Source organism: Neovison vison, chromosome 6 (genome assembly GCF_020171115.1).
Source record: "Neovison vison isolate M4711 chromosome 6, ASM_NN_V1, whole genome shotgun sequence".
Lineage (NCBI taxonomy): Eukaryota > Metazoa > Chordata > Mammalia > Carnivora > Mustelidae > Neogale > Neogale vison.
In genome coordinates, this window is record NC_058096.1 from 202,408,918 (window position 1) to 202,419,439 (window position 10,522).

General features: G+C 45.4%; 1 protein-coding gene across 1 annotated transcript in view; it reads left to right on the plus strand.

Annotated features, from left to right (window-relative positions):
- The window catches only part of DCP1A (decapping mRNA 1A), a 59,930-nt gene extending 49,646 nt beyond the window's left edge, over window positions 1–10,284 (plus strand). Inside the window, exons 7-10 of the mRNA XM_044253384.1 lie at window positions 1,272–2,024; window positions 4,016–4,081; window positions 5,750–5,968; window positions 6,280–10,284. Of these exons, the coding sequence (XP_044109319.1) occupies window positions 1,272–2,024; window positions 4,016–4,081; window positions 5,750–5,968; window positions 6,280–6,360 (1,119 nt within the window). The 3' untranslated portion in view covers window positions 6,361–10,284. The remainder of the gene's footprint in view (window positions 1–1,271; window positions 2,025–4,015; window positions 4,082–5,749; window positions 5,969–6,279) is intronic.
- Window positions 10,285–10,522: the final 238 nt, after the last annotated feature.

Consider the following 10,522-nt stretch of genomic DNA (forward strand, 5'->3'; position numbering starts at 1 on the left):
CATAAATGTTTATCTGAGTAACTAGTCCACATGCTTTAGAAATAAAACCGTATATCAAGGGTGCCTGGGTGGCTCAGTTGGTTGAACATCTGACTCTTGATCTCAGCACAGGTCTTAACTCTCAGGGTTGTGAGTTCAAGCCCCGCGTTGGGTTCCACACTGGACATGGAGCTTACTGGGGGAAAAAAAAAGAAAAGAAAAAAACATATGTTGAGGTTGCTTAGTGTTTTCAAAGTACTTAGGTTAGTCTCCCACTAGAACATAAGTCCTGCTGAGGGTCAGACTTTTTTTGTTACTCCTACTGTGTCCTCTGGGCCCAGGTCAGAACAGACCCTGGCACTTTGGAGATAAAGAGAAAAAAAAAGAGACGGTAAGTGAATATGGCCATCCTGCTTTAAAGTAAAGGTACAGATAGCTCAGAAGTAAAAAGCATAAATATTTCTCCTTCAGATCATTGCAGTGGTATCAGCAAGCCAGATCACTCTAATAGATGGAACTTATAACATTTTCAGACGTAAGTGCTTTGCTTTTTCTTAAGGATTCTGTGATTTGGTGGTAGGAAGGAATGGCCTGCTATTTACAGAATGGTTAAATTTGTCTTCTGGAACTTAGTCCCCAAGGTGCAATGGCTAGCTTTTTATCAAGAGCTATGAAGTATAGGGCGCCTGGGTGGCTCAGTGGGTTAAGCCGCTGCCTTCGGCTCAGGTCATGATCTCAGGGTCCTGGGATCGAGTCCCGCATCGGGCTCTCTGCTCAGCAGGGAGCCTGCTTCCCTCTCTCTCTCTGCCTGCCTCTCTGCCTACTTGTGATTTCTCTCTGTCAAATAAATAAATAAAATCTTTAAAAAAAAAAAAAAACCCTTTTAAAAAAAAAAAAAGAGCTATGAAGTATAAAAACAAAGGGAGGATTGCTTACTCGGCATTTGATCCCTATGTCCTTACATGCATTGCTGACATAGGGCAGTTAATCACTATTAACTTTGTGATAAGATACTTGCCTTATAGCCATTTGCCAAGGAAAAAAGTAAATTCTAACATTATACCAGGAGCCCCTAAAACTTGGGTTTTATTATAAATACAGATTTCTGCCCACCAGCGTAGGGAGATGATTTGGCCTTAATCCCTAGCACATCTTCAGTTTGTTGGTTCCTTAGTTCCAGACTCCATCCATCCTTGCTTCTACAAACCATCCTTGGTTGATGGGAAAGAAGTTTGGTTACACTGGTTTGCAAGAGATTTCTTTCATTGGGTGCTTCGATTTGTTTTTTGTAGTCTGCTCCATCTGGACACAAACATCTGACAGTGGAAGAATTGTTTGGAACCTCTTTGCCAAAGGAACAGCCAGTTGTTGTGGGTCTGGATTCGGAAGAAGTGGAGAGGCTGCCAGGAGATGCCTCCCAGAAAGAGTCCAGCTCATTCCTACCATTTTCCTTCGAGCAATCAGGAGGAGCCCCTCAGTCGGAAAATCTGGGTGTCCATCCTGCTGCCCACCACTCAGTCCCACCTGAAGTCCCTACCCCGGTGCTGATCACTCCTGCCTCCATCACACAGTCCGGTGACAAGCAGGCCCCAGGCTATGCCATCCCACTGCGCCCTGTGCTCAGTCCCACTTTACCAGCAGAAGCTCCTACAGCACAGGTTCCGCCCAGCTTACCCCGAAACACCACCATGATACAGGCGGTGAAGACCACGCCGAGACAGAGGTCTCCACTCCTGAGCCAGCCAGTCCCTGAGCTGAGCCATGCCAATCTGACTGCCACCCAGAGCCCCTTCAGGGCCCCCCTGAGCGTGACAAACACAGCTGGTACGTCCCTCCCAAGCGTGGATCTTCTCCAGAAACTCAGGTTGACCCCACAGCATGACCAAATACAGACGCAGTCTCTTGGGAAAGGAGCCGTGGCACCCAGCTTTTCCCCAGCAGCCGGCCAGCTAGCCACACCCGAGAGCTTCATAGAGCCTCCCTCCAAGACCGCAGCAGCTCGAGCCTCAGCATCCCTGAGCAACATGGTGCTTGCTCCCCTTCAGGTACTGGCGGGAGGCTGGGTGGCTCTGACTGGTGGGGGAAGCTTCAGAGGCCTTAACAGTGACCGCTAGGATGCAGTCCCTTCAAAGAGATGGCTGTTAGGTACATCCGGGGCCGGAAGACGGGAGGTAAGAAGCCCTGTAGTGAACAGCCAGATCACTGGTACGTGGTGGTGTGACTCAGTTCCACTGCCCCAGGGATAGCAGCTGGTGGAGCCAAGAAGCCACACCAATGTTTTCCTATCAGGGCATGCGTTGTAGAGGGTTGGTTTGTTTCTGCCTCACAAGTCCAGAAGTCCACATTTGACTCAGGACCGTAGATGCAGATTATTCCCAGCTTTGGCCCATCCCCAGTTCCCTTGGTATTCACTGAGTGCCCACCTTGGGCCAGGTGCACTTGGGGTGCCGTAACAGTATCCCAGATTGGGAGATACAGGATCAAGTAAAGCTTCCTAGTGAAGCTCATGTTCAGCTGAGATCTGAAGACTCAGCAGAAGTTAATCAGACCTTCCCTAGAGGTAGAGAACAGTGTTTGAGACAAGGAAAGGAAAGTAGCATGTGCAGAGGCCTGGAGATGAGCAGCATTTACTAAACATGAAGACCTGTAGTGTGGTCAGATCTCCTGCGGGAGGATCTTGGAGGTGAAGTTACTGGCCAATCAGTAGGGCTTTGGAAACTATGTGAAGCAGTCTGAGGCTTGTTCTCAGAGCCCAGGGAGGGCAGGTGGCCTCCTAAGGCCTTTGAGCAGAGGTGGTGAATAGGGCAAGGAGAAGACGGAAGCAGGACCACCGTCAGGAAGGAAGCCAGGCGGTTACCCAGTCTTGAGCTGGTGGGGGCCTGACTTTGGGGGTATGGACCAGTGGGTTCATTAACAAGTGCGAGCAATGGGACCTGTCAGTCGATGCTGGTGAGGTATGAAGACGCTTGTCCCTCAGTGATGGATGAGGCTGGCAGGTTTACAGGTGAGAGTCACAAGGATTTCAGCCCTGTGCCCTTTAATAATAACCCGCAATCTTAATATTTCACCAAATAATAGTGTACAGAGAGTCCATCATAGTAATTGTATGTGATTTCGTAGTTGATGGACAGTTTTGTTCCATTCCTTCAAAGTCCTGTACAGAAAGACAGAAAACAGTGTTTTGGTTCTATCTTGAAACTGTGCTTTTGGGCCATTTCTGTTGAGGTTTTGTGAAGTCTACGGAGAGAGAATGTTCTGACAGATGAGTACCACACCCCTGCAGTGGGCCTGCTGCTCTGGAAGCCTGGCCAGCGGCCTGAACTGCCGCAGCGCCGCCCTGCTCTCCACTGTGCCTCCTTGCAGGGGCCCCGACGCATGTGTGCATTTGGATTTACCTCTCGTTTCCTTCAGGGTCTGGGGCTCCACTGAATTTTTTTTTTTTAAGATTTTATTTATTTGACAGAGATCACAAGTAGGCAGAGGGGGGGGAAGCAGGCTCCCCGCTGAGCAGAGAGCCCAATGCGGGACTCGATCCCAGGACCCTGAGATCATGACCTGAGCAAAAGGCAGAGGCTTAACCCACTGAGCCACCCAGGTGCCCCGGCTTTACTGAATTTTAAATGTATTTGCTCTACAACGAGAAGTTCTTTGTCTCCCAGTGAATAAGGACAAAACGTAGCATGTGGAGGTGTGACTCTAGATGAAGGCTGTCTAGCGCCGCCTATCCAGAGTCCACACCACCTTATCGAGGTTTCAGGCCACCAGGATGTGGCATCTCTACAGATTCAATAGCAAAACCATGCGTGGGATGTCCCCACTCTTTTCCTTAGAGACGCCTTGAAGGTTCTGCACACAGTCCTGTTCTTGGGGAGACTGAGGGGGTGGGAAGGCGTCCCAGGGCCTTTGCCCTGCAGTTGAGGCAGAACTAGTAGTGTCTGCACTGTTCTTAACTGCTGAAGTGAATTTATCCCCGGTAGTTAGGAAGTCTTGATTGAAGCTTTCTAAGTCAGTTCATCTTTTCTTTTTAACGTTGCAGTCTATGCAGCAAAACCAGGATCCTGAAGTCTTTGCCCAGCCTAAGGTGTTACCCAGCACCATCCCGGTAAGCTCTCCCTTTCTTTTTTTTTTTTTTTTTAAGATTTTATTTATTCATTTGACAGGCAGAGATTACAAGTAGGCTGAGAGTCAGGCAGAGAGAGAGAAGGAGGAAGCAGGCTCCCTGCTGAGCAGAGAGCCCAACGCGGCGCTCGATCCCAGGACCCTGGGATCATGACCTGAGCCGAAGGCAGAGGCTTTAACCCACTGAGCCACCCAGGCGCCCCAACTCTCCCTTTCTTTGAAGAGCACTTTATCTTTAGGTTTTTCCGCTGGGCATGAAGTAAAACATTGTCGCTTGAGTGGCAAGTTGTAGCTCTCGGGCCTGGAGCCGTCTCAGGTGCCCTTCTGTGCCAGGCTGCCCTGCTCCCCCAGCAGAGTTGGTTGCTGCGGCCCCAGTGGGCTTCCGGTCATGGTCTCTGGAACAGTGCCTTCCCGGACCATACGGAGAGGGGCAGGCTCAGTGTTTGTCGGCTGAGAGCATGTCAGCCTGGTTTCCATGAGGAGGAAATACTCTTTGTCCTGCAAGGGCCCTGATGCCTGGTTAAATTACCACCCTGCTCGGGCTCCGGGCCTGTGTGCTCTGCTTGCTGGCCTTACTTTTTAAAAGTTGTCCCCACCCTCCATTACCTGCCAGCCCTGAAGTGCATGCTGATTGTTTTCAGTTCCTGAACTTTCACCTTCCCATTTACCTTTGAGCCTTTATACCTGGCCTCAAGTCTCAGAACTGAAACTGCAGCCCGCTCCTGCCTGGTGGTGGTAACTCCTCTTCCCTGTAGCTTGTCCTGCCGCCTGGGAATCAGTGGGGGCGATGCCGGCATCAAAAACAAACTGGATGACTCAGGCCCCAGAAGCTGCACCCTTAACACTGTGGCTATTTGTAAACGAAGAGGGTAACAGGAGAAGGAGAAATTGAGATGTTTGTTGATTCTGTCAGATGCAGAAATTATTAAAAATGCTGATTATTTCTGATTTAGTGTGTTCTGTTGGTTAGCGGCTGTTAGCGTACAAGTACATCTAATTGGGGAAAGGAGGTAGATGTTCGTTTTATGTGTAAGTTTTATTTGTGTCTTTGATACCTGTGGTGGTATAATAAATACAAAATAATAAATACAAAAGAAACTATGTTTCATGTAACTGGGTTTTTTTACTCCTTTTTAAGATTTTATTTATTAGGGGATGGGGGTGAGGGCAGAGGGAGAGGAAGAGAGAATCTGTCCTGAGCATGGAGACTGAGGGAGGGTTTGATCTCATGACCCCGAAATCATGACCTGAGCCAAAACCAAGAGTTAAACGCTCAAATAACTGAGCTACTCAGATAACCCTTTTCTTCTTCTTCTTTTTTTTTTTTTTTTAAGCAAAACTTTACTGATGCGTAGTACCCATAATAAAATGTAGGTGTTTTGCGAGTTTTAACATACATAACATCCCTTGGGTACCAGTCAAGATATGTAACATTTCCATCACTCCAGAAGGTTCCCTCATGCCCTCCTCCAGTCATTCCCTGCTCCTCATATAAAACTTTACATTCTTAATTTATCATAGGTTTGTTATTATTGTGCATACCCGCTGGGATCATACTTCCTTTCTGTGATGATCAGACTTGGCTTCCCAATAAATGAACCCTTCATCCTTCAGCTAACAAGCCTCATTCATGACCATTGTTCCCCTGCAGGTCACAGGCCCCACACTGGTTACTGCAACAACCATGGCAGTGTCTTCGGTCCTGTTGTCCCCAAGTGTTTTCCAGCAGACAGTTACAAGGTCTGCAGACCTTGAGAGAAAAGCAAATGCCCCTTCTCCGCTGACTGTTGGAACATCAGAAAATCAGAGAAAGCCTTCCATTATTCTCAGCAAGTCTCAGCTCCAGGATACATTAATACATCTAATAAAGGTATGCAGGCCATCCCAGCAGTTGAGTCTATAAACTTTGTCTTCAATATTAAAGAACATATGAGTTCTTCTTAGAAAATCAGTTCATAATGTAAATTCGAGACTAGCCGGAACTAATGTTTCTCTCTTTCTGAGCATACACTCCCAATGGAAAAGTGTCTGAGTGAATTCCAAAATATTGATTACAGTTGCCTCTGGGTTGTGGGATTCTTTGGGTAATCAGTTATACATCATTTATACAGCTTTTTTCCTAAGCTTTTGTCAAGGAAGTAAGTTCTGCTGAGGTAAACGAATCATTACCATCTCTTCCAGAATGATTCCAGCTTCCTCAGTACGCTTCATGAAGTCTACTTGCAGGTTCTGACCAAGAACAAAGACAACCACAACTTATGACTGGAGCAGAATAAACCCGAAGGCAGAATGTCGACCTCAAACAAATAGGCCTCATCATGGAAACTTCTAAACAGAACATTGAGTTTTGAGAATCCTGAAATTGAGCCTATGAGAAAGACTCATTCCTTAAGAATGTTTTCCAAGTGACGTTCTCAGTGATAATGGAGGTTTCACTGTGAAGCATCACCAGCAGACCTTTGTTTTGACAAAAAAAAAAAAAAAAAAAAAGAAAAGAAAAGAAAAAAAAACCATTGTGTTAAGTTGTGTGGGTGTTTTCATCAGCTCTAAGAAAGGATGTGAAATGAGGAGTCTGGTTTTCAGCTTGCTTTCACTCTCAAGGTCTTAGGGAGGAGGGGTCACCAGCCTTGCAGCAGAGTTCAGCCCAGCCAGTGCCCCTTCCCCTGCTCCTCCCTCCCAGAAGTTTGAGTTTGAGCCTTAGGCTGATGTCAAGTTCTGATCAGAGCAGAAGTCAGCTCTGTACAAAGTAGCTTTGAGTTTTAAGGATCAGAGTTTAAGTTGGCAAATTAGGACTGATTTGTTCAAATGAAGTATATTTTTATGAATGCCCCATTTGGGCCTTAAAAGTTCTGAAACTTCTCAATTGTGTTTTGTTCTTAAGTGTCCCTGGTGCTGCCATGCAGCAGGCTCCCTGGCAGCGATACCATGTGACTAGGGCCCCGCCAGGCTCTGTGATGGTATGGGAGTAGCATGTCACACCTTTGAAGCAAAGGCTGCGGCTGGTAAAGACTGAATTCGATCAGAAACCTTCACTTTAAGTTAACCTCTTGAGTGGTTTTGAAAACGTTAAGTTTTGTGTGAAGTGTAGCCTTATTTTCCTTTTCTGTCTAAACACAGAAGTCCTTGTTGATTGTTTTCCTTAACACTTTGACAAAAGGACCAGTGGACCAATCTAACAAAGCCATTCTGGTTCGTTCCATTCCTCGAGTCTACTGAGAGTCGTTTTAAAGCTATGCAGAAAAGGGAGCTGTTATTCACACTGCCCTTACTTTATTATAGAAAATGGAGTTAAAAACGAAGTGTGAAATTCAGAACTTTACCAATGTATTCTTGGGCTGTGAGTACTTTTGCAGCCCAAAGTGTGAAAATATGTAAAGATGCTTTGTTATGCTGCTATTGACCTGCCATGATTTATATTTATTCTTTTATGGCATGTAATGGTGATGAGTAATATTTTAATGTAGAATTTGATTTATTTCAGCAATAGTAATTTTAAGATACTCTTTGAATGAAAGTGTCTTCGTTTCTATGATACAGATCATTTTGTAGTATTTAACCAATTAAGATGCACTGCTTACTTTTCTGAGCACTATTTAATGATGGGGTCAAAACCCAGTTGGCTCAACCAGGTAGCATAAGGATTAGCTGTGAATAATGCTGGTGGATGTGGCGGTTCCTCGGAACAATCATTCTAAGCTTTAATGGTGACTCAATCATAAATCCATAGATTTTCTTTTTTTTTTTTTTTTCCTAGCTGAGATTTTAGAAAATTACTTGTGAATTACATGCTTGTTTTAGTTGGGTCTTAGTTTTCTTTTTTTAGCTTAAAGAATACTTCAATTGGCTTTCGTTAATCTAAATGCTTCCTGGGCAGTCTTCTGCTTGTCAATTTAGTGTCTTTTCTTGCTGTCTACATAGTTACTTGTGAATTGTGCAGAAGTCAGGGAAGCTTGGAAGTTCTCATACTCAAGGGGGGAAGAGCTTGTTTTCAAAGGTAGTGTGTAAACCCAGCAACCAAAAATGAATTGATCGTACATCACCCAGGAAGGACAATGTCGGAGCAAGATCCAGAGTGTTGCTTACACCAGGAGATGGTGTCGGGGGAGCCACGTGACTGTGACTGTTCTCAGGAAACAGGTTTGATCGCATCCCCAGCGTGGTTTCGGTAAGCCTCGGTTCATGGAAGAATCAAGGGATTCTTGTTGTAATAGACATTTGAGTTGAAATGATTTGAGTATGTGTAATATTATGAGAGAGTTAAAAGAGAGAATGTCCTATGGAGGGTTGGTAATCAGATCTGTTAATTTTCACCTTTTTCATCCAAGGAATGAATATGACAGACAGGAAAAGAGAATCTATGTTTTCCGTAGTGGGAAAATAAACTTTGAAGTGCCCAAGTCATGGAGACTTGAAAAGGGTCAACCTGTTTCAACTCTCAAAGTTATGTATTCAAAGGATTTACTTAAAATTCAGAAGCCAGAAGTTCACCATCATGATTACCAGGAGGTTCGGGCCAGAATGAGTCCTTGAAAGGTCAGGCCAAGCCTGACCTGTTGCAGTTGGATGACCCTGGCCCAAAAGTCACAGATCAGTTGCCTTATTTCTCAGTCAGATTTCCTATCCAGAACCTCACGCTAGCTTAGGTTGCATGTGTCCATAGCTGCCGTGACTTGACTGGAACCTTTGTTTCAAACCTTAGTTGAATCAAAGTGGACACCAAAACACAGATGCTTCTGGCTAGATTTTACAGTTAGGCCACTGCATCTGTCCGTGCATCCACCCCAACCCCAGTGGGTGGCACTGCTCTTTTGCTGTAGTTAACATCCCCTTTGGATAGACCCCTGCCCCTCCCATACAGCCACATTCCTGCCCCGCAGCAGCTCCTCCGCAGCCGGTGTCCTTCCAGAGATTTGTAAGGTGGGACTTTGAATCCTTGAGTTTTCAAGCGAGCCTGTTGGTGTTAGAAGATGCATTTCATACTGTGTGCATGGAGTGTCCTCATCTCACCTTGCAGACCTTCGGTGCGGTGCGGTGGGTGGCCATCACAGAGCGGGGCTTTGCGAAGAGTCTGAATTGACGGATCCTTCTCTGCTGAAGGCCACGCGGGCCTCGCTCTAGAATGTGTCTGGCCCAATTTTGCATGTCAAGCATCTGTCCTTTTTCTGCCTAAGTTTCCTTATAAAAATTAAAAACCCTGTCGAATCTTGTACTAGGTAATATGTTGAAACCATGCAGCTTTATTACTATCCCTACTCCCCCCAAGAATGTAGTTTGAAGTTTTCTCATTTGGGTAGTAGAGGCCATAACTGCCATCGTATTACTGATAATGCAACATGAAATTGAAGGTGCCTAACTGCTTAAAAAAACAAAATCAGCCATCACACGGTAACTGGGCAAAACATAGAAACAGAAGAGCAAGAGGGAGCACAGGCACAAGTGGGCCCAGTCCACAGGAGTGAAGACAAGGAACCACAGGGATGTGGGTCCTGCCTTCTGCTGCATATTTGCTGCTAAGCATGAGTTTCGTTCTTATCTATCTTTGGTTTTCTTCGGTTGTATTCAGAGTACCTTCTGGAACCAATAGTGCCCTCCATTTTCAGGTGTATAAAATGTTAAGATCTAAGTCAAGTAAAGCAACTTACACTAGGCTTTTTCAAAGCTATGTTTAAGAACATTTCCCTGAGGGCCAGGGCCTCAAGGAGCCTGTTTTCCAGCAAAATCAGCAGGAGAGGTGTGCAATGTTTCACTCGGTTTTCTATTCGACATCTTCATTTGAAATGCTAGGATGCAATATCGTTCACTTTGAATGGGGAAGATGCAAAGTTGTGTTTCCCTTTTATCTGTGTGATTCCTTAAGAAACGTGTTTTTAAAATCTGTGTTCTCAATGGTTTTTTTAATTCTGTATTACTGCTTTGGCCATGCAGTTCTCATGACTTTCAGTGTACGGGATTCTCAGCTCCCTGAAGTGTGGGGCTGAGAAGCTCTGGAATTACAGCAAGGTTTTTGTTCCATGAGCGCAATACTGCATCATTAACATTTTTAATGGTATGGATTTTATACCATCTGTGTATGTTTGCAAATATTAAGTTATTACATGTTTTCAGATGAGCATTTTTCATCCTAAATTTTATATGTTTGCAAATATATTTTTTTAATAAAAGTTCAAAACCAAGTTTTAGCACCTACTAAATTTTAATTGTGTTTTTATTTAATTTAGAGAAATGGAACTTCTAAATGTGTTGCTACCCTTTGCCAGAACCGCACGCTGGGGAGATGGGGAGAGGTGAGAGAAAAGAGCCGCCAGAGAAGGCCCTTGTCTGCCCGTTTCCAGTCTGGGCCTGGCCAGCTACGCCGCAGGCCATGTGGATTCCCAGGTCCGAAGCCCCTGAGGCCTGGCGTCTGTGAATGACTGAGCACTTCCTT